The sequence below is a fragment of the Oryctolagus cuniculus genome, chromosome 2 (genome assembly GCF_964237555.1).
Source record: "Oryctolagus cuniculus chromosome 2, mOryCun1.1, whole genome shotgun sequence".
In the NCBI taxonomy this organism is placed as follows: Eukaryota; Metazoa; Chordata; class Mammalia; order Lagomorpha; family Leporidae; genus Oryctolagus; species Oryctolagus cuniculus.
In genome coordinates this window covers 80825388-80850078 of record NC_091433.1, presented here as the reverse complement: position 1 = coordinate 80850078, position 24691 = coordinate 80825388, and the positions used below count along the sequence as shown (strand labels likewise).

Sequence of the window (24691 nt, the reverse complement as noted above, 5' to 3'; positions counted from 1 at the left end):
AGGCTAATCCTCCGCCTTGCGGCGCCGGCACACCGGGTTCTAGTACCGGTCGGGATGCCGGATTCTGTCCCGGTTGCCCCTCTTCCAGGCCAGCTCTCTGCTGTGGCCAGGGAGTGCAGTGGAGGATGGCCCAAGTGCTTGGGCCCTGCACCCACATGGGAGACCAGAAGTACCTGGCTCCTGCCATCGGATCAGCGCGGTGCGCCGGCCGCAGCAGCCATTGGAGGGTGAACCAACAGCAAAGGAAGACCTTTCTCTCTGTCTCTCTCTCTCTCCCTGTCCACTCTGCCTGTCCAAAAAAAAAAAAAAAAAAAAAAACTAGTGCTCACTTTATTTTTGCGAATTCTGTTTTCGAAATTTATTTTTTCCTAAGAAAATGGTATTAAAACCACACGTTTAATCAAATATGTATGAAAAATGTGAGTTCACATTAGATTAAATAGGAATTTTCAGTTGTTTTGAACTGATTCACTTGTAAGTTCTCCTTCCAGTAAATGTAATGAAATATAACCCTAATCTAAAGGTAACTCATGTGATGACTTCTTTCACACTCGCTATCCCTGAATAGTTGATTGTTACCTAATACTTCCTGCACATTACTTTTTTTTAATTTTTTAGATTTATTTATTTATTTGAAAGGCACAGATACAGAGAGAAGGGGGGAGAGAGATCTACCCGCTGGTTCACTCCCCAAATGACCACAAGGTTTGGGGATAAGCCAGGCAGAAACCAGGAGCCAGGAGCTTCTTCCAGATCTCCCATGTGGGTGCAGGGGCCCAAGCACCTGGGTTGTCTTCTGCTGCTTTCCCAGGCGCATTAGCAGGAGGCTAGATTGGAAATGGAGCAGTGGGACTTGAACCCTTGCCCATATGGGATGCCAACACTGCAGGTGGAAGCTCAAAACCTTCTATGCCACAGCACCAGACCCCCTGCACATTACTTTCAAGCCCGAATTTCTTTAATAATTAGCCCTGAGAAGGCTGTCTGTACATTACACATGGAATTTTCCTTTCTAGGGAATGAGAAACTCAAGTCCAGGCTTGATTTGTTGTGTCTTTTGTAAACTGGGGCGTTTTATCATTCTTTGTAAACTTAGTATTTGACAGAGATACTTTTTTGATTGAAAGAATTAAAATACAATTTGAGTTATAGCCTGAGTTTTTAATTGCACAAGGGAAGAGACACTTTGAGCAGAATCCAGGAGGAGTTAATTTTTTTTTTTTTTTTTTTTTTTTTTTTTAAGGTTTATAGATGCAGAGAGAGAGATCTTCCATCTGCTGGGTCACTCCCCAGATGGCCACAACGGCCAGGACTGGGCCAGGTGGAAGCCAGGAGCTTCTTCCTGGTCTCCCACGTGGGTGCAGGAGTCCAAGGACTTGGGCCATCTTCTGCTGCTTTCCCACGTTTCCCACATGCATTAGCAGGAAGCTGGATCAGAAGTGGAGGAGACACTACTTGAACCAGCGTCCGTATGGGATGCCAGCACTGCAAGCAGAGGCTTAGCCTTTTATGCCACAGTGCCAGCCCTGGGGCTGATGTCTTTAGTCTCCAGTTTCTCCAAACTGAGACCTAGCATTATAAATACAATTACCTCTCTCTATATATAAAAATAATGTAAAGCCAGCTTCATAAATCCAGTTGTTACACTGTCTGCTGGTTGGACTCCCAGAGACACTCTTTTTAAGATGTGACATTCAAAGGGTTGGGTTAATTCTTCACTACCAGATTTTTATTTCATAACAGATTACAGGTAATAAGAACTTAATAGATAAAAATAATACCAAATTACTATAAAGAAAATATGGGTGAATTTATTATCAGAATCATAGATTATGTACAGTGTGTGAGTTTTTTTTCCCCCTTATTGAGCTGGCTTCTTTGGTTTAATTTTTTAAAAAGATTTATTTTGAAAGAGTTAGAGGGGCCGGCGCCAGCATCCCATATGGGCCCTGGTTCAAGACCTGGCTGCTTCACTTCCAATCCAGCTCTCTGCTATGGCCTGGGAAAGCAGTGGAAGATGCCCCGAGTCCTTGGGTCCCTGCACCCACATGGGAGACCTGGAAGAAGCTCCTGGCTCCTGGCTTGGGATCGGCGCAGCTCCAGACATTGTGGCCAATTGGGGAGTAAACTATCGGATGGAATACCTCCCTCCCTCCCTCCCTCCCTCCCTCCCTCCCTCTCTCTCTCTCTCTCTCTCTCTCTCTCTCTGCCTCTCTCTGCCTCTCTCTGCCTCTCCCTGCCTCTCCCTGCCTCTCCTCTCTGTAACTCTTTCAAATAAATAAATCTTTAAAAAAAAAAGAGAGGTCTTCCATCCACTGGTTTACTCCCCAGATGACCTAAGTGGCCAGCACTGGGCAAGGCTGAAACCAGGAGCTTCATCGGGGACTCCCTTGTGGGTATCAGGAACCCAAACACTTGAGCCATCTTCCACTGCTTTCCCAGGCACATTAGCAGGGAACTGGTCAGAAGTTCAGCAGCTCGGACATGAGTGAGCACCCATATGGGATGCTGGCATCCCAGACAGTGGCTTTACCTGCAGTGCCACCTGTTGGCCTCTTTTATTTTAATTTTGTATTTTGTCTTTTCTTGATTCTGTACATTCTTTGGAACTTAACCAGTTTAAAACATTTATTCTTTACCAGGGTTTTTGCAAATTTTCACTATACAAGCTTTAGCTTTAGCATTTTTATGTAGCCAAATCATCCATCTTTTCCTTAATATTTAAATGTAAGAATCACTTGGAAAGGAAATGAAATTTGCATTCCCTGACTCTATCTACAGGACTGACTATATCTTGGACAGGTCCAGGAAGATAGCTTGCACTTTGAGAAATACCATTTGATGATACACACTGATTCTAATATATTTATCCATGTTTTATTTTGTTATTTTATGGGTAATTTTTTGAAGATTTTATTCATTTATCAAGAGGTAGAGTTACAGACAGAGAAAGATCTTCCATCTGTTGGTGCACTCCCCAAATTGCCACAGTGACCAGAGCTGAGTCAGTCCGAAGCCTGAGCCAAGAGCCTCTTCCGGGTCTCCCACGTGGGTGCAGGGGCCTAAGCACTTGGGCCATCTTCTGCTTTCCAAGGCCACAGCGGAGAGCTGGATCAGAAGCAAAGCTGCTGGGACAGGAACCCGTGCCCAAAGGGGAATCTGGTGCTGCAGGCGGATGCTTAGCCCGCTATGCCACAGTGCTGGCCCTTGTGGGTAATTTTAAAAAATGAGTTACTGGGGCTGGTGCTGTGACATAGCAGATAAAGCTGCTGCTTGTGGAGCCAGCATCCCATGTGGGTACCTGTTGAGTCCCAACTGCTCCGCTTGTGATCCAGCTCCCTGCTAATGCACCTGGGGAAGCAGTGAAAGGTGGCCCAAGTCCTTAGACCCCTGCCCCTAGTCTCAGGCCTAGATGAAGCTCCTGACTCCTAGCTTTGGATCAGCCAAGCCCTGGCCTTTGTGGCCATTTGGGGAGTGAATCAGTGGATAGAAGATCTTTAATTCTGCCTTTCAAATAAATAAATCTTTTTTTAAGTTGTTATTTTTAAAAAATCTTGCCCAGAGTACCTTGAACAGTGCTTGTCTTATAATATTTAAGATGGAGTATGCGTCTTTGTATGAATTTGTGAATTGCCCTACTTTTTTCCAAGTTTGAATGAACTTCCAGTGTTTTCCCTTTGTGCTTTCAGCATCATGAAATATCTCTTGAGAATTTCTTTAATGAGATTTTTGCCAGTAGCACTTGGCCTGGGATACCATCATTATGTCTCTAAGTTTATTTATGTTGCTAAAGTTGTTGGCAATAAAGTCTCCATGGGCAGCAATGTCAGTCATTACCACAGTCAGCTGTTCTGTATACTTGGGATACGGATTTTATTTCCATGTTAAGCTTTTTACTTCTTTGCTGCAAAATCATCATTTTTGGCCAAATTCCTTCCTCCTTTGAATAGCAGTTTTAAAATGCAACATGCAAGTGTTTAAAGTCCCTATATATTTTATATGTTTTCTCTCTCTCTCTCTCTCTCTCTCTCTCTATATATATATATATATTTAATCTTAAAAACCTCTGACTTGTTTTGATTTCTGTAATCCTGTTTTACTTGCTTGTGGCCAAAAGAAATTACATTTTTAAAGTGGAAGAAAAATGCAACAAGCAAGACGGGGAGGCAACATTACTACACATTTTGCTGTGTGTGACCAATCACATTTTGAAAAAAAGATGAGTGATCATGATGCATACCTATTTACCTACATAATGATTTGTAGACTGGCAGGCACATTTTCACCTTACGTAAAATATGTATGTACTCTTCCAGGCCTACATCTGTAGGCAAAAATGTGTAGGGTGGGGATGTTTGTGGTGCAGTATTTTTACTGAAGTGAGATCATAGGTATGGCATCTTAAAGTGTTTTTTCCTTAGTGTACCTTGACCTATGTACCTATATATTTACCTCTTTTTTCAGTTACAACAGTTTATGATTTACTTGTGTTTTCAAAGCTTGACATTGGGTGGCACATAGACACTTGTTGAAATGAAAGCATAGCTCCATTTCCATATATTTAAAAAAAGTAAAATTATCATTTATGGAAGATCCTTGTTAACTACAGGAAGACACACAATCCTGCTTATACAAAAATACTTCGGAAAGTTCATGGAAAATGTGTCTTTTAATTCCATTTTTCCACAAATGTTTGTTTTTAAGGAGAGAGACCTTTTATCTGCTGGTTAACTCCCTAAATGTTCACAACAGCCAGGACTGGGCCAAAGTTAGGAGACTGGAACTCTGTCCAGGTTTTCCACATGGATGGCAGGAACCCCAGTACTTGGGACATCACCTGCTGCCTCCAAGTACATTAGCAGGAAACTGGATTCAAAGTAGGGGCAGGACCACATCCCACGCACTCCAACATGGGATGCAGATAGCTCAGATGGCAGCCAATCTTGCTGTACCCCAACTCCTGCCCTTCCACAACTATTTTTTTTTTTGAGTGAATAAATTTTATTTTTATATATTTTGAAAGGCAGCAAGAGAGAGAAAAAGATCTTCCATCTGTTCATTCACTATTTAAAATGGCTGCGGCTGGCACCGCGGCTCACTAGGCTAATCCTCCGCCTGGGGTGCCGGCACACCGGGTTCTAGTCCCGGTTGGGGTGCTGGATTCTGTCCCAGTTGCCCCTCTTCCAGGCCAGCTCTCTGCTATGGCCCGGGAGTGCAGTGGAGGATGGCCCAAGTCCTTGGGCCCTGCACCCGCGTGGGAGACCAGGAGAAGCACCTGGCTCCTGGCTTCGGATCAGCACAGTGCACCGGCCACAACGTGCCGGCCGTAGCGGCCACTTTGAGGGTGAACCAACGGCAAAAGGAAGACCTTTCTCTTTGTCTGTCTCTCTCACTGTCTAACTCTACCTGTCAAAAAAAGAAAAGAAAAGTAGGTGTCGCTCCCCGTCTTCGTGGAGGAACGACACTAAGCCCTGCGCTGTTCTTTCGTCTGCTCGGCCCTCCCCGGGTTTGCTGCTGGTTCTTCCCGGGTTGGCTACTATCCCTTCCACCTCCGTGGAAGGGCAGTTCCCCCTGGCCACATTCCCCACTTCCGCAGGGGAGCGGCACACCGCCGGCTGGCTCTCTCGGGGGCTGCACAGGTTTCCTTAGATGTTCCCCTTAGATGTTCCCCATAGATGTTCCCGCTGCATGCCGTCTCTCTCCTCCTTTATAGTCCTCCTCCGCCAATCCCAACTCGGCTGCCCACACGCCGAGTACGCTGCTCTCCTCCAATCAGGAGCAAGTCCTACAGTTTATTAGCTGAACTGGAGGCAGCTGTGCGGAAGCTGTTTACTTCTCTCCCAGCGCCATATTGTGGGAGAGCAGATGCATAGAATAAGTCTTAATTCCAGTAACTCAGTCCAGTCCGGGCTGCTCCCCACAGTAGGTGATCTGTATGGGAGAAATAAAATATTCCTGGGAGGTGGGGAGCAGCTCACGCTGGCCTGCCAGAGTACTCTTTCACTGTTAGCTTAGGTGACAGCTAAGAAAGCTCACACAGGTAGTGTGACTATAAATGGTAGTGTAATTCATGTATGAAGCAGAATTCCTTTTCCTAAGTATTGGGTTTTTTTTTTATTTAATAACATGTAGAAGGCATGAACAATATTGAAAATTGTCTCATGGAATGAACTTTGTTTCTGGCAAGATTGATTCTTGTGTTATTAGATGTGTCTGAGCCATTTGTCACATTCTGCAGGAGATGCTTAAAGATGTCTAAAATTCCTCTTGGTTCTAATTGGAATTACACATTGTGGTTTGTTCTAGTCATGTTCTGGTGATGGGCTCTGGTGGGGAATAGGGCACCTCTCAGCTGACCAGTGAGCAGGTTCAGGAGAAGCTGAGTGTAGGTGTTGGGGAACTTTGTAAACTGGGCAGGCTAGGTGGCACAAACCCTTTGGCATTGCCCTTTCTGCACTCTTAACTGGGAAATCAGATACAGTGCCTGGAGATGCACTACCATTTTATGACTGTGCAGAGACTATGAGTTTGGAAAAGAATAGCTATTTCTAGATTACACATGTGGAAGGTAGGACTTCATGTTTTAGAAGTGCAGGGTGCCAGTCTAAACAGAATCAAGGATAAAAATGCCTTAAACTTACACAGTTAGATTAGAACTGTGAAGTGAACCTATGTTTTCTGGAAAACTTGGGTATATAAAACTTCATTCTAACTACTTATAGGCAAGTTTAAGGGGAAAAAAAAAAGTGTGGGCTATGTCGTACTTAACTGTTGGGAAATCTGCCAGGCTACCTTGAGCAGAAAACCCATTTGTTGGAAGAATATTTGGTACCTTGACTCAGAACAAAAGCTGAAGCCCCAAGCTTGGAAATTCTGCAGATTCCAGGGACATCCGTGGTACAGTGAGAACCATACCATACCTTAGAAACGTTTGAGAACACTGATGGGAATACCTCTGCTAGAATAGAACTTGCATTGTTCCCACTGCTTAGAGTCACTTCTGATTAGTAAGTGTGGGCTGGGTGCATCCAGTTGGCCTGAGTCAGTTTGGGGATAGAGTAGCTTTTTGTGATTCTTGACAGTGCATAACAAATTTGATTTGCTATCACAATGCTAAATCAATACTTGTGTAATACAAAGACAGAACATTAACAGTCCCTGGAAAATAAGTCAAACATGATAGCGTCTTTGTAGAAATGTGAAACCACATGGTCTGTTTCTTTCATGTTGATATGTAGGTCAACAACATAGATGCAGTAATATTAATAAAGTGATTTTCAAGCTTTTTAATCTCTTAAGTTTATTAAGGACCAGAAAGAGCTTTTGTTTATATGGGTTATATTGATGTTTACTGTGTTGGCAATTAAAATTGAGATTTTATTTTTGAAATACATTTTTCAAAAGCAGTAGTAAGTTGATGAAGGATCACACTTTGAAAATTGCTGTATGAATCAAACATCTGTGTATTAAGTTTTTAAATAAGACTTCATAATTATAGTCTTGCAAATCTTAGATACAGAAAATGTTAGCTAGACTTAGAAACTTTTGATGTTAAAATACAGGGAAATATAAACATTTTAAGTTAATTGGTATAAAGACTTAACATGCCTTCTGGTGTTTAGCACTTTAGATAAAGGTGGCTAATTCAGCTGTATACTCTCAAGCTCCTGTATAGTTTCATATGGCTTCTCAAAAATGTGGCCATAATTTGATCAACTGAGTCAGTGGTTTTTGAAACATTTTGAGTTTATGCTGTGAATATCTTTATACAACAGATGTCAGTAGTTTGTCATACTATGTCTTATAAATATTTTCCAAGGTTTTTATTTATCTTTGTTAAAATAGAAAACAGGTTTTCATTTTGTTTGCTTGGGCCAACCTAAGCCAGGGTGTTTGAAGTTAGAGAGCATATCTTCACTTTTAAAATTTCAGGGGGGGTGGGGGTTTGGCATAATGGGTAAAGCTGCTGCCTGCAGTGCTGGCATCCCATATGGGTGCCTATTTGAGTCCCAGCTGCTCCTTCAGATCCAGCTCTCTGCTGTGGCCTGGGAAAGCAGTGGAAGATGGCCCAATTCCTTGGGCCTCTGCATCCATGTGGGAGACCTCAAAGAAACCTGGCCTATAGCCAACACCTGATAAATGTTAATTATATGAATACGTGAACCCTACTCTTAGGAGTATTTTGATGTGTGAAGTGATGTGATCTCTTTGTAGGTGTACTTCAGAATGAATAATTTGCCAAGCTTGTAACTATTGTGTCCATATACTATATTTTAAATAATTTTTTCTGTGTTTTTGGTAATGCTTCCTTAAGTGGATTTTAAGTAGGATTTTCTTACTAGAGGATTCTGCTTTATTTCTACAAAATGTTGGTTAATTGTTCCTATTTGACTTGAAAAATTATTTAATTGATGTTTACTGAACAAATGACATTATTTAACCAATTTCTAAGCTTGTTACCATTGTAACTTAGTTCCATTTCTGCAGGTTATATTGCTTTTGAAAGACCTCTGCTAATGTTTTCTTTTTTAAAAGATTTATTTAGTTATTTGAAAGGCAGGGTTGCAGAGGCAGAGAGAGGTCTTCCTTCCACTGGTTCACTCCCCAAATGGCTGTGACAACTGGAGCTGGGCCAATCAGTCTGGGAGCCTAGAGCTTCTTCCAGGTCTCCCACATGGTTGCACTTGGGCCATCTTCTGCTGTTTTCCCAGGCCATAGCAGAGAGCTGAATCGGAAGTGGAGCAGCCAGAACTTGAGCCAGTGCCCATATGAGATGCCAGCACTGCTGGTGGCTGCGCTACCTGCTAATGTTTTCTTTTCTTTTTTTTTTTTTATTATTTCATTTTTTTTTTACAGGCAGAGTGGACAGTGAGAGAGAGAGACAGAGAGAAAGGTCTTCCTTTTGCCGTTGGTCCACCCTCCAATGGCTGCCGCAGCAGATGCACCGCGCTGATCCGAAGCCAGGAGCCAGGTGCTTCTCCTGGTCTCCCATGGGGTGCAGGGCCCAAGCACTTGGGCCATCCTCCACTGCACTCCCTGGCCACAGCAGAGAGCTGGCCTGGAAGAGGGACAACCGGGATAGAATCCGGCGCCCCGATCGGGACTAGAACCCAGTGTGCCGGCGCCACTAGGTGGAGGATTAGCCTATTGAGCCGTGGCGCCGGCCCGCTAATGTTTTCTTAATCTTATACTAAAATTTTTTTATCTGTGGGATTTGGTTTCTGTAAATTGGTTTTATGTTAAGGATTCTTTTTCCCTTTACCCTGATGCTTTGGCTTGACTTGACTGACTGGGCTGTAAGTACTTCGTTCCTGTAATCTAAACCAGCTATTGGGAGAACTTACCATGATCATGTCTGAAAAATGTTAGAGCAGCTTCTTGGTATGGAGGTCCAAGATGATTCTCCTGATTAACCAGGTTATCATACAGCTTTGTGGCTTGACTTTTCAAATATACTTCAATAATTTTTTATTATTATTATTATTGTTGAAAGACTGCTGGTTCACTCCCCAAATGGTTCTGCAATGATCAGGGCTAGTGCTAAAGCTAGAAGCTAGGTAGTCTCAGTGTAGGTCTCTCAGGTCTGTGACAGAAACCCAATTACTTGACCTAATACTGCTGCCTCCTGGGGTCTGCATTGCCAGGAGGCTAGAATCACAAGCTAGAGCCAGGACTTGAACCTAGGCACTCCTACATGGAACCACAAACATCGTAACCATGAGGCCAGATGCCTATCTCTTTAATAATAATTTTAATGACTTAATGTCCCATTCCTTGGACATTTGTTTTCTTAACTGTCCAGTGGATGTTTATAATTTACCGTTTTTTCTCTTAAAAGGAAACATACTTGTACATCAATCCATGGGTATTTATCTTATTTTATTCATAGCATAAGTGTCTTAAAGTAGAGAGGGCTTAGTCCAAGAATGTAACCATCTATCAGTTAGAGGTAGGTTTGGAATGTATAAATGGGGGGCCAGCGCTGTGGTGCCTCCTGCAGTGCCAGCATCCCATATGGGTGCCCATTCAGGTTCTGGCTGCTCCACTTCTGATCCAGCTCTCTGCTATGGCCTGGGAAAACAGTAGAAGATGGCCCAAGTGCATCCATGTGGGAGACCTGGAGGAAGCTCCTGGCTCCCGGCTTTGGATTGGCGCAGCTCTTGGGGAGTGAACCAGCGGATGGAAGACCTCCCTCCCCCTCCCCCTCCCCCTCCCCCCTCCCTCTCTGTAACGCTGACTTTCAAATAAATCTTAAAAAAAAACTATTAGCTGTTAGTTATATAACTATGTAGATTTTTTTGCTGTATTTTATTCAAATAAAGAAAATATCTAGTTGTCTCCAATGAAGGCTTAAACAAGGCAGTAGTTTGTGTTTCCCTAGTACAGGAAAACCCAGAGATGATGTGGCAGTTCTGCAAAATTTTCAGAAAACAAGACATCTTCCTGTGTTAGATTTTTGTGACTACTTTAACAAATCACTATGAACTGGCTTAAAACAGCATACTCCAAAATCAAGGTGTTGGCAGAGCCGCAACAGCTTTATAGACTCTAGGAGAGAGTCCATTCCTTTCCCTTTGACTTCTGGTGCTTGCCATGTAGAAGCTCAGAATCCATGTGTTAGATGCTGTTTCTATTATCACATCACCGTGGTGGGGGGATCGGGCAGAGAATCATCTGTTCATCAAATTCCATTCTCCTACCAGTCCTAACAGCCCTCTGCTGGCTTCTGCTTCACACTTCATCCTTCATAAGCACTTCATGAGTGCTTAACTTACTGCCATTGCCTTCTAATTATTTCTTAGTTTATAAATCAGTGTTAGTTCCAGTTTGTTCCCATTTGTGATTTTCTGTTTCCATTGTCAGAGACTTGAAACTGGATAAGTGGCTAATTGGGATTTTGCATATAAAAAGTAAATGCATGTCTTTACTGTTGATGGGGTACTGGGGAGAGATCCATACCACTTTTCTTCATATCTATTTTAAAAGCCTTTTTTGGTTTCTTCTTTCAAGGTTCTTTTTCCTATTCGGCAAGGTTACTAGGTAGATGAGTGTTAATAAACCTGAATTTAGTTATTAGTATGTTTACTTTTCCACTGTTTATATGTAAACTCTACTTTAGCACCTCCTAATGGTATATTCTAACCTAATTCTCTAAAAATAGTTGGAATAAAGAAGCTCAAGGTTGGCCTATGAAGTGGTCTAAGAATGTGTTTGTTTACACCAGAAACTGAATACAATCGACCCTCTGTATCTGAGTTCTGCATCCTTGGATTCAACCAATCTCAGATTGAAAATATTCAGGAAAAATTATGTCTGTATTGAACACATACAGACTTTTTTCTTGTTATTACCCCGGGAACAGTAGAATAACTGTACAGCAGTTGTGTTTTAGCTATTATCAGTAATCTGAAGGTGATTTAAAGTAGTGAAGGAAGATGTATGTAGGTATGCAGACACTGTGCCATTTCATTTAAGAGACTTGAGCATCCACAGATTTCTTACCGTCTGAGCATGCTCTCTATACAGGGATGATTGTAACTTTTTTCTTCATTGACCTTTTTAAACTTAGGAGATTATTATTCCAAAAACAGTTTTTGTTTTTTGTTGAGTTAAGTGAGAGGGAGAGACAGAGAGAAAGGTCTTCCTTCCATTGGTTCACTCCCCAAATGGTCACAACGGCCGGAGCTACGCCAATCCTAAGCCAGGAGCCAGGTGCTTCCTCCTAGTCTCCCATGCAGGTACAGGGGCTCAAGCACTTGGGCCATCCTCCACTGCCCTCCTGGGCCACAACAGAAAGCCAGATTGGAAGAGGAGTAGCCGGGACTAGAACCGGTGCCCATATGGGATACCGATGCCCATATGGAATACGGGTGCCGCAGGCGGAGGATAAACCCACTGTGCCACGGCACCAGCCCCTCAAAAACACAGCTTTATTGAGTTTTCCTAAGCCATGCAATTCCCTGAGAACATACAGTTCAGTGTCTTCCAGTACCTTCACATTGTTACTCATCAATCACACTGTTAAAACATTTTTATTACACACAGAAGAAAACTTGAATCCGCTGTTGTTAGGCACCATTCCCTCCAGTTTTACCTAAGCAACCATTAATCTACTTTCTACTTCTGGGTTTGCTTATTTTGCACATTTCATGTAAATGGGATTGTACATTATGTGATCATTTGTGACCTGCTTAGCATAATGTTTTCAAAATTGTAGCATGGGTCAGTACTTCATTTCTTTATTGTTGAGGAATATTCCATGTTTGAATATACTACATTTTATTTACTCATTAGTTGGTAGGCATTTGGGTGGATTCTGCTTTTTTGGCCATTACAAGTAATGTTCTCATTGAACAAAAGTTCTTAGGTATATACTTTTTCCTAGGTATATACTTAGGAATGGAATTTTTGGGTGATACAATAACTCTTTAACTTTTAAGAGACAGAGAGTGCTCCCATCAGCTGGATCACTCCCCAGATGTCTGCAACAACTAGGACTGGGGTAGACCAGGCCCAAGAGAAGAACCAGGAACTCAATCCAGGTCTTCCACATGGCTGGCAGGAACCCAAGAGCCAGAGCTAGGAATTCAACCCAAGCACTCCAACACAGAAAATGACCATCTTAACCACTAAGCTTGCCCCTATGTTTAACTTTTAAAAAAAATTCTTAGAAGGGGGCAGGTGAAAGCTGGGCTGGAAGTTGAGTAGCCAGGAGTCATACCAGGCATTCTGCAACAGCAGCTTAACCTGTGCCACAGCACCTCGGGGTTTACTTCTGGAGGAACTACCAGATTGTTAGTTCCAGTGGCTTGCACCATTTTACGTTCCCATCAGTAGCATATGAGGGATCTGATTTCTCTGCATCCTTGGAACACTTACTTTATTAAAGCTATCAGTATCTTATTGTGGTTCTCTTTTTATACTTTCATAAGAAAAACTTCACAAGTGTTTTAGTAGATAAGAAATAACACTTTTAAGTTTGTGATAGAATATTTTTTAAATTGTTTATTTCATTTTTTAACAGGCTAAGGAAATTTTAACAAAAGAATCCAATGTGCAAGAGGTTCGTTGTCCTGTTACCGTCTGTGGAGATGTGCATGGTCAATTCCATGACCTTATGGAACTCTTTAGAATTGGTGGGAAATCACCAGATACAAACTATCTATTCATGGGAGACTATGTGGACAGAGGTTATTACTCAGTGGAGACTGTGACTCTTCTTGTAGCATTAAAGGTATGATCAGTATAATTCAGTTTTCTTTTTTTCAAGCTGTTTTTAAACCAGGCAAAAGGCAAAAATGACAGTATTAAATGTCATCTCTACTATCTTAGGGTTAATTCAGTTTATAGCTCCTTAAAATAATAATTAGTTTTATGACTTTTATAGAGAGAGGTGAAAATAATACACTAAACTTGTCCAGTCTACTGCCATTCTTTTGGGTATTCCATAGCTGAAATCTTTGAATCATATTTGACTTAAGCACATATTCTTCATATTGAATCACTAAACAGGTCTTTATTTCTTGCCTTGAAAGTTCTGTTATTCCTAAGTTTTTATTTCATGACACAATCTAATACTTCACACTTCAATTACTGCATTAACTTGGTAACTAATATTTCTACCTGCAAGATCTCATCTTTGCAAGTCCACCTTGTATATGCTGCCAAATCAAGTCACTCTTGTATCTTACTACTTCCGTGCTCCCAAACCTACAGATACTCGTGTTGCCTAACTCAAACTCCTTGCCTGGCCCTCCATACTCTGAATTTGCCATAGTGGTCTATTTCTGAAATCTTAACCTCATACATCTCCTTCCTGAGATCAGGCCCGTAAACAGCAGACCTGGCACTGAGCTTCATAGTGCTGAGCTCAGTGTTGCATACATAGTGGATGCTTACTAAGCACGAATGTATATGAGATACATTTTTTTTTTGTCCTGTCATGGAAATGAGCCTTAAAAATCCACTTGAACCAGATTTGGCAATACTTAAGTTGAAAAAGAACAAGAACTTAGCCTCTAGAAGACTTTATCTCAGGTTCAAACTACAGCTAAACAGTAACCATTCAGCAGTGAAGAATTAATAGTATTCTGAAAAGATGTCCAAGACTAGTGATAGATAATAAAGATGATGACTGAAACAGATGCTAAGATACAAACTAAGATTCTAATGATACTCATAATGAAGGACAGTAAAATTATTTCAAAGGTTAATAAGACCTAGTTAGGAATGACAAATATTTTTACTGTGAAAAAAAATTACGTTAAATTTACTGGTGGACACAAGAACCATTTGAAGAAATGGGTTGGAAGTTAATGTGTTCAGATAACATGATATTAAAAATATTCTGTGGATTTCTTTTCCTTTGCTTCAGGTGCGTTATCCAGAACGCATTACAATATTGAGAGGAAATCATGAAAGCCGACAAATTACCCAAGTATATGGCTTTTATGATGAATGTCTACGGAAGTATGGAAATGCCAATGTGTGGAAATATTTTACAGACCTATTTGATTATCTTCCACTTACAGCTTTGGTAGATGGACAGGTATGTATCTGTGTGCTTACATCTTGCAATGGAGGGCTTACAATAGGGGGGAAATTAGACTATTAACAGGGGCTAGACTTACATGACATCTGTGTCTAGATTTCTTTGGCCTTCCTGCCTCTCTTATACTTACAATTTTATGAGCAGGCATTGTGGTGTAGCAGGTTAAGCTACCATTTGGGATGACTGCATCCTGTATTGGAAAGCCTGGTTCAAGTCCTGGCTACTCCACTTTCCTGATCCAGTTTCTTGCTAGTGCACCTAGAAGGCAGCAAATGATGGCCTCAATACTTGGGTTCCTGCTACCCGTGTGGTAACCTTGGGTGGATGGCCTTGGGGGACTGAACCTGCTGATAGGAAGATATCTCTCCTTTAAAATAAATAAACCTTAAGAAAAAAAATTTTTTTCCAGAGCAGATAATTGGATAAGTTTTTTTTTTTTTTTTTTTAAGATTTATTTTATTTATTTGAAAGAGTTACACAGAGAAGGAGAGGCAGAGAGAGAGAGTCTCCCATCCACTGGTTCACTTCCCAGATGGCCGCAACGGAGAGCTGCGCCAGTTAGATGCCAGGAGCTTCTGCCAGGTCTCCCACGTGGGTGCTGGGCCCAAGGACTTGGGCCATCCTCTGCTGCATTCCCAGGCCATAGCAGAGAGCTGGATTGGAAGAGGAGCAGCCGGGACTAGAACTGGCACCTATATGGGATGCCGGCACTTCAGGCCAGGGCTTTAACCCACTGTGCCATGGTGCCAGTTCCAGTTGGATAAGTTTTATGCATATTTAAAACATTTTCCTGTGATTCTCAGATCTTATATAAATGTGTTGGCCAAAGAACATGCTAATATACTTTAAAAATTATAAGTAAATTTTGAAGACCCCAACGTACAATACTGCTCAAGCAAGATGTTTTTTTGAAACAAGGTCCACACAGATTCAGTATCTACTAGTTACCATTAAAGTTTTTTATTCCTATTTTTATGGTAATTGTATTATGTGTCTTATACCTTCTTCCCTAAATGAATGCTTTGTTTCTACCTGTGACAAGTATTGGCACATACTCTAAAACATTCAAATGTGTAAGAAGAAATATACAAATATTCTATTATTGCTGTAAGCATGAACTTACTTTAGTTTAAATGTAAAACATGGTGATAAAACTCAATTATAAATGCGCGGTGTTGTCAAGTGTATGGTACTCTTGTACTGCTGATGTGAATGTAATTTGGTTATGACCTTCTCCAATTTTTTTCTTCATCTACTGGTTCAGTCCCCAAATGGCCACAACAGCTGAGGCTGGTCCAGGCCAAAGCCAGAGCTCCATCTGGGTATCCCATGTGGGTGGCAGGGACCCAAGTTAATGGGCCATCACCCACTGACTTTCCAGGCACATTAGTAGGGAACTAGGTGGAAAGTAGAGCACCTGGGATACAAACCAGCTCTCTATTATTGGATGCTGGTGTTGCAGGTGGTAGCTTATCTCTCTCTGCTACAATGCTGTGTTCCCTCTGAAATCTTGACATGTGGTATTTTCCTAGTCATGATTTTGGACACTGTAGTAATCAGTTTCCAAGGGCAGTACGTAGCCTGAACTTGATAAAATGAAAGAAAACATGAATTTAAAAGGTAATACATTTTTCAAAATTATTTATTTGAAAGAGTTAGAGAGAAGGAGAGAGGTCTTCCATCCACTGGTTCACTCACTAATTGGCCAGAACTACGCCGATCCAAAGCCAGGAGCTTCCTCCAGGTCTCCCACATGGGTACAGGGGCCCAAGGACTTGGGCCATCTTCCACTGCTTTCCCAGGCCATAGCAGAGAACTGGATCGGAAGTGGAGCAGCCGGGTCTCAAACTGGCACCCGAATGGGATGCCAGCACTGCAGGCAGCAGCCTTAGCTGCTACACCACAGTGCCAGCCCCGATAAATTTTACTTAAAAAAAAAATTAAAAACGGCCTTCAGATTTTAATCTGAAAGGCAGAATTACAGACAGAGAGAGGTCTTCCATCCACTGGTTCACTCCCCAAATGGCTGCAATAGCTGGAGCAGGGCCAATCTGAAACCAGGAGCTTCTTGCAGTTCTCCCACACAGGTGTAAGGGCCGGAACACCTGGGCCACCTTCTGCTTTCCCAGGCCACAACAGAAAGTTGGATGGGAAGAGGAGCAACCATACTTCATCTGGCACCCGTGTGGGATGCTGGTGCCACAGGCGGAGGCTTAGCCCACTTTTCCACAGTGCTGGCCCCTGTGTAATTTTTTTTAAAGCAATGTAGTCATTAAAATGAATGGGCAGTTATTTTTGAAAGATAGTCCTTCCGCGTTCATGATGGATCCAGTTTTTTCAGCTGAGTGCATTAGCTGAGCTTTTATATATTTTCCCACCTCTGTCTCCCAAACTGTTATCCTCCCACAGGCCTCTGATCTTTACTGTTGGAATGCTTTTAAGGAACAAAACAAACACATACGATTGGTGACACATTATCTAATATAATATCAAACTTTGTTACTAGAGCAGGCATGTTAAACTACTGCTCGAGATACCCACATCCCATGTTGAGAGTGCCCGGGACAGAGTCCCTGCTGCTCTACTTTCAGTCAAGCATCTTACCTGTGCACATCCCAGGAAGCAGCAGGTGATGGCTCAAGTTACAGAGATCTCCCATCTGCTGGTTCACTCTCTAGATACCTACAGCTGCCAGCGCTGGGCCAGGCTGAAGCCAGGGCTTCCTCCAGGTCTCCCACATAGGCAAGGACCCAAGGCACTTGGGCCATCTTCCTCTGCTTTGTCAGGCACATTAAAAGGCAGCTGGATCAGAAGTGGAGCAGCAAGGACACAAACCAATGTTAATATGGGATGCTAGTGTCACAGGCAGCAGCTTCACCCACTATGCCAGCCACCCCCATCTTTATTTAAAAAGTAACTAAAAAAATAGCATAGGCAGTATTGATCTGGTGATAGGAAGGGCACACAAAACAGCAGGAATGAAATAAGGCATAACTATAAAAAAGAGGCACTTGCATATCACATTAACAGATACAACTTTATTTTAATAAATTTGAAAAAATTTATTGGAGCAAAATAAAAGTATTTTTGCAGAAATTAGTACAGTATAAATAATCACCAAGCTTAAAAGAAATTGGAAAAGTAACCAAGTTTAAGTAGTTTTATTGGGCTAATTCTACCAGATCTTTAAGTATATGCCTTGTGTAACTCTTTAATACCAAACCAGACATGGCAAGTTCAGAAAGATAAAATTTTAAATCTTTTGGGAAAAAAATCCTGTATTCGTGATTTAAAACTCAGTTCTTAAGAAATATCGCAGAGGAGCCAGCATCTGTATGGGAGCTAGTTCAAGTCCTAGCTGTTCCTCTTCTGATCCAACTCTGCCTTTGGCCTGGGAAAGCAGTGGAAGATGGCCCAAGTCCTTGGGTCCCTGCACCCACGTGGGAGACCCAGAGGAAGTTCCTGGCTTGAGATCGGCTCTGGCCACTATGGCCATTTGAGGAGTGAACCAGCAGATGAAAGACGCTTCTCTGTCTTTCCCTCCCTCTCTCTGTAATTCTGTCTCTCAAATAAATAACTCTTAAGAAATATATCAAGTATTAAATAGTTACACTGATTATACTTACCAGTAAAACATTAGAAACCTCATTAAAATCAAAGGAATGCTCAATAAAGCATGTTTCTCTCTGAGGATACCTCAGAGGATAGGTAACAAAAATAGATGATTTATAAAACACACACATATACACACACGTTTGTGTTAGTTTTGTTTTAGTAGTCTTAGCCAGTACACTGAGCAATAAAAATAATTAAAAGGTATAAATATTGAGAAGAAAAAAACAGAAGCATTTCTGCAAATGACATGATTGTATACTCCAAGAATCTGAGAAAAGTGAAAGGCTACTATGATAATAATCTGTAGAACATTTGTGAGACAAACAAAACTTTATACATTAGCAATAACCAATAGAAAAAGTAATGGAAAGTCACAGTCATGAGATCCTATTAAAAGACATGTAATAATTGCATGTATTTGTGGGGTACAATATGTAATAACCAAATCAGAATAATTAACATGTCTCATTATTGGAAGCCTTTAAATGTCTCTTCTAGTTCTTGATAAAGCACAAAATGTTATAAACTGGTCACACTACTGTGCTGTAGAACTCAATTCCTCCTATCCAGCTGTGTTTTGGTACCCATTATCCATCCCCTCCTCTGTTCCTTCAACTCCCTTCTTTGACTGCTAGAGAATAGTAAACCCAGTTTTCTTAACTTGTGAACAGATATTCTGCCTCCATGGTGGCCTGTCTCCATCCATAGATACACTGGATCATATAAGAGCCCTGGATCGTTTACAAGAAGTTCCACACGAGGTAAACTTAGAAACCACATTGTGGGAAAGCTACATTTGTGAAATATTTTTGACTCCTAATAATTTATACTTTGTTTTCTTGGCCAGGGCCCAATGTGTGATCTGTTGTGGTCTGATCCAGATGATCGTGGTGGGTGGGGTATTTCACCACGTGGTGCCGGCTACACTTTTGGACAAGACATTTCTGAAACATTTAACCACGCCAATGGTCTCACACTGGTCTCCCGTGCCCACCAGCTTGTGATGGAGGTATGTGCTTTTCTCACAGAATCATCTTCCTCAGGCTAGACTAGTACATGTGTCTGCATGTCTGTAATAGGGCTTCAAGATGGAGAATATTAGAAACATGCCTTCTCTACCAAATGAGGAGAAAAAACTTGTTTATTTTACCAAGGAAGAAGGTACCCATGGCAAAGTTACTTTTAAAATTCCTAGAGAAAATTTGCATAAATAGCACCCCAAAATTCCCTTGTATTCTTCAGTTGAATCCACAATTATGAATATTTTACTGTTGCTTTCCTCATCATTCTCCCTTCTCCTTCCACTCCACATTTGAACCAGCTGTTGCTATAATCAGGAAATAGGTTATAGTACTTCATCAGTGCCAAAGTATTTTACTCATTTTGCTAATTATGTTATTAATATTAAAATTAATATTTAAAAAAAACATTAATTTATCTATTTGGAAGTCAGAGTTAGAGAAAGGGTCTTCCATCCGCTGGTGAACTCCCCAATTGGCCGTAACTGCCAGAGCTGTGCCAATCCGAAGCCAGGAGCTTCTTCCGGGTCTCCCATGCGGGTGCAGGGGCCCAGGAACTTGGGCCATCTGCTGCTGCTTTCCCAGACCACAGCAGAGAGCTGGATCGGAAGTGGAGCAGCTGGGACTCCAACCGGCGTCCATGTGTGATGCCAGCACTGCAGGCAGCAACTTTACCCACTATGCCACAGTACCAGCCCCACTACTGTCCTTTAAAACAAAGTTTAATTGATGGGGAAGTAATTCCTCAGATTTTGTTTTGCATGATCTCTTTTGGGAAACTATGCTCAATTTATTTTGTAGAAATCTCTCAGGTTTGACTGTTTTCTTACGAGTGTAGATTGAGGATGTGCATTTTTGTCAAGTATACGGTAGAACGGTTTGTCTTCCTCAGTGCATCATATCCAGGGGTGCCACTGCTGTTGGTAACTAAGACTACTTCTTTAAGGGGATGTCTGCCAAGTTTTTCCACTATATCACCTATGTGTAACTACTAAAAGAATATAAATGATCACATAATCCAACTAAACCATTCAGTACTACCTTCAAGATGTTAAGAGAAAACTTCACTAGCCAAATAGGGCAAGTCAGGGGGAGTAGGTACAAGATAATAACACAAATTTAAATTTATATAGTAAAAGTAAGTCTAAAAAGGAGGGAGGGAGAAAAGGCCTATCATTATATTTGAATTGTATCTGAACTATATTGAATATGTTAAAAACAAAAAATCTAATGGCATCAATCATAAGACATTCGTAAATTGACTAATTTTTAGTTGCCTAAGACAGAGACTCTAAAATTGGGTAATCAAATTCAAATATTTGGAATATACCTAAAACATAATATCACCACAAACTAGAGGTAAGGGATAGAAAATCGTGTACTGTTTTATCAAGTAAGTAATTATTCAAAATACAGCTAATAGGAATCAGAACAAGAAATAAAAAGGTCGTCATTGATGAGAACTGAGCCAGTTCTCTAGAAAGTATAAGTGTATATTCAATAATAGCTTCAAAATAAAAGCAAAACTTGACAGTTATTAGGGAAAACTGAGAAATCTGTCATCTTTGTGGGTAACGTTTCAGGAAGCATCCTACCCAAGATCTCAAAGCACAACAGCACAGTTAACGGAGCTGCAGATAACAGCTTCTGCCTAACAGTTGTACAGCATTCTGTGCTAGTGCACAGACTATGGAAGGTGGAGACCATGTAAAGCAGCATAGATGTCTGTTTCCTTAGAGAATTATCTGTAATTTTTTAGTTCTTCTAAACTTACCTATATTAAGATTATAATTTCATAATGAAATACTGTGTTTTAATGTTGCAGGGATACAACTGGTGTCATGACCGGAATGTGGTTACCATTTTCAGTGCACCTAATTACTGTTATCGTTGTGGGAACCAGGCTGCTATCATGGAATTAGATGACACTTTAAAATATTCCTTGTAAGTAACTTTAGATTTTTCTTATATTAAAAATTTTCAGTGATTATATACAAGACATTAAAAATAGAGATAGAAGATTCTGCTTCTGGAATAGTGCAGCAAGAGCATTGGCAAACCTTCTTCCCTGCAAAAACTTACCACAGTGGAATACAGCAAATGGAGAAACACGTCTTAAAGAAGATGTACTAGATTTCATAATAACAAGCCATTACTTCTTCATCTGCCTATTTCAAAATCGTTCTTACAGACACTACACCAGGCCCTCTAGGGTAGAAGAAGAAAATGGGGGTGTCTGTCCCCTTCCCTCCTTGCCAGTCTAGTGTTGTAGTTTCATCCTAGATGCCAGCTGTGGGGGTGCAAGCTGTCTTCCAGGCATGCATGGCAGAATTCTGCACCATCCGTTGCTCTCACCCCAGAGCCTGTTCATCGAACAAGGGATATCTGAGAAGGAGCTGCATGTGCCCCTAACACTGGCACAAAACTTCAGTGAGAGAGGCAGGCCAACGATGTACATTAGCACCACCTGAGGGAACTGACCTACTTACAGAACAAGGGGTAGAGAATTCCAAGCCTGAGTACTTTGTTTAGAGCCATGATATAGACCAGTTAAGGGGGTGAGACCATAGCTCCCCTTATAGAAGCAACAAGAAGTTGAACTGATAAAAACATGCCCCTTCCAAAAACCCATGCCCACTCAGAACCTCGGAATCTGGAAATAGAAGAGTCTTTATAGATGTAATTTTTTTTAGATGCACTGTTTTATTTTCATAGAATGAGATACTATCCAAAAGTATGAAAGATCTATAAAAACCAATAAGATTTCAAAACTTCTGTTGAATTCTTAAAGGCAAAATATAAAAACTAAATATTTTGATAAGATCTTAGAAACTCATAAAATCATTTTGCTGTTTTCAGCAATTTTATGGCATACAACTAATGCACAATGAACTATACATATTGAAAGTGTAAAATTTTATGGATTTGTTTTATAGTACGTACTCTAATTATCACCACAGACCATCTATCACACACTTAATTCCTTAAGTTTTTTTAACGTTTATTTAGTAAGTAGAAATTTCCAAAGTATAGTTTATGGATTACAATGGCTTCCCCCCCTTAACTTCCCTCCCACTCGCCCCCCTCCCAACTCCCGCTCCCTCTCCCATTCCATTCACATCAAGATTCATTTTCAATTATCTTTATATACAGAAGATCGATTTAGTATATATTAAGTAAAGATTTCATCAGTTTGCACCCACATAGAAACACAAAGTATGAAATACTGTTTCAGTACTAGTTATAGCATTACTTCACATTGGACAACACATTAAGGACAGATCCCACATGAGGAGTAAGTACACAGTGACTCCTATTGTTGACTTAACAATTTGACACTCTTGTTTACGGTGTCAGTAATCTCCCTAGGCTCGAGTCATGAGTTGCCAAGGCTATGGAAGCCTTTTGAGTTTGCCGATTTCGATCTTATTCAGACAGGGTCATAGTCAAAGTGGAAGTTCTCTCCTCCCTTCAGAGAAAGGTACCTCCTTCTTTGATGGCCCGTTCTTTCCACTGGGATCTCACTCACAGAGATCTTTCATTTAGGGTGTTTGTTTTTTTTTTTTTTTTTTTTTGCCACAGTGTCTTGGCTTTCCATGCCTGAAATACTCTCATGGACTCTTCAGCCAGATCCGAATGCCTTAAGGGCTGATTCTGAGGCCAGAGTGCTATTTAGGACATCTGCCATTCTATGAGTCTGCTGTGTATCCTGCTTCCCATGTTGGATCGTTCTCTCCCTTTTTTATTCTATCACTTGACCCAGTGCCCATGTGTGTGGGATGCTGGTGCTGCAGGCAGTGGCTTTACCCACTACACCATAGTGCCAGCCCCTGGTATTGATTCATTTTTAAGCATTGGGCCCGCTGGGCCTGGACTTTTCTGTTTAAAGACTATTAAAGTGGGGACTGGAGCTGTGGCACAGAAGGTTAAGTAAGTGGCTGATTGTGATGCCGGCATTCCATTTCAGTGCTGGTTTGAGTTCTGGCTGTATTACCCGTTTCCAAACAAGGAAACGATACACCAGTGCCCTTTATGAATATAGATGCAAAAAGTTTCAACATAATACTAGCGAACTGAATCCAGCAATGTATAAAAAATGTTAAAACATAACCAAATGGAATGTATCCCAGGAATGGAAAGTTGGTTTAAAACATGAAAATCAATCTGACATATTAATATTAAACAATAATCACATGATCTTCTCAAAAAGCACTTGATAAAACCTAACATCCTTTCATAATAAAAATACTCAGCAAATTAGTGAAAGGAAACTTTCAGCCTGATAAAAGACATCTGTAGAAAAACCCACCAGTAACAAATTTTTGTGAAAAACAAAATGCTTTCCCCATGAAATGAGGCATGTTCATTCTCATCACTTACAGTCAACTGATAATATTAAAACATTTCATGCCAGGCACCAAATCACATTTTCCAGAGCTCTATGAAGTAGTGTGGAAGGAACACCTGTTGTGACTTAGCCAGTTCATTCCAGCAGCAGGGACAAGAAATCGGGACTTTGTTCTGTTACAATGCCTGTTGTTTATTTGCTTGCCTTTTTTCTTCCGTCACTTACAGCCTTCAGTTCGATCCAGCACCTCGTCGTGGAGAGCCTCACGTAACCCGGCGCACCCCAGACTACTTCCTGTGAATTCCTCCTGGGAAACCTGCCTTTCTTTGTGGAAGTATACCTGGCTTTTTAAAATATATATATATATATTTAAAAGCAAACAAAGCAACAGTAATCTATGTGTTTCTGTAACAAATTGGGATCTGTCTTGGCATTAAACCACATCATGGACCAAAATGTGCCATACTAATGATGAGCATTTAGCACAATTTGAGACTGAAATTTAGTACACTATGTTCTAGATTGGTCAGTCTAACAGTTTGCCTGCTGTATTTGTAGTAACCATTTTCCTCTGGACTGTTCAAGCAAAAAAAAAAGGTAACTAATTTGTTCCATCTCCTTTTGCGCTTATTTGGAAATTTAGTTATAGTGTTTAACTGGCATGGATTAATAGAGTTGGAGTTTTATTTTTTAAAATATTCACAAGCTAACATCCAATTAACCCATTACCCTTTATTTTATTGAAATGTGTAATTAACTTAACTGAAGAAAGTCTTCTTCTTGGGAGTATGTTGTCATAACATTTAAAGAAATTTTCCTTTCATTTAAGCTAAATTACTGTTTTATGTTGATCTGCATATTTCTGTATATTTGTCACAACAATGCTTGCATCCTATTTGGTGTACTGAGCAAATAAACTTTCCATTTTAAACAAACAGTGATTTACTGTGGTGTGTATTAAATGGAAGCTTTAAATGTGATACAGAGTGTACTGACTTGTAATAAACAATTGTACTGAGTTAATTTGTTTGAGAAGCAGAGACAGAGGGCTCCCATCTACTGGCTCACTTCCCAAATGCTGCGGTGGCCAGGGTGGGCAAAGCTGGGCACAGGAACCCTACTCCAGGTGAGCAGCGAGCACTGCTTCCCCATGTCCGC

At 41.0% G+C, this 24691-nt stretch overlaps 1 protein-coding gene across 2 annotated transcripts in view; it reads left to right on the top strand.

Annotated features, from left to right (window-relative positions):
• PPP2CB (protein phosphatase 2 catalytic subunit beta) overlaps positions 1 to 24468 on the top strand; it is a 29199-nt gene extending 4731 nt beyond the window's left edge. The window contains exons 2-7 of one of the 2 annotated variants that reach the window (XM_051828730.2): positions 13025 to 13234; positions 14375 to 14548; positions 18838 to 18927; positions 19014 to 19175; positions 21011 to 21129; positions 23761 to 24468. In XM_051828730.2, coding sequence (XP_051684690.1) covers positions 13025 to 13234; positions 14375 to 14548; positions 18838 to 18927; positions 19014 to 19175; positions 21011 to 21129; positions 23761 to 23833 — 828 coding nt within the window. In that variant the 3' untranslated portion in view covers positions 23834 to 24468. 2 annotated transcript variants of the gene reach the window in all.
• The last annotated feature ends 223 nt before the right edge of the window (positions 24469 to 24691 follow it).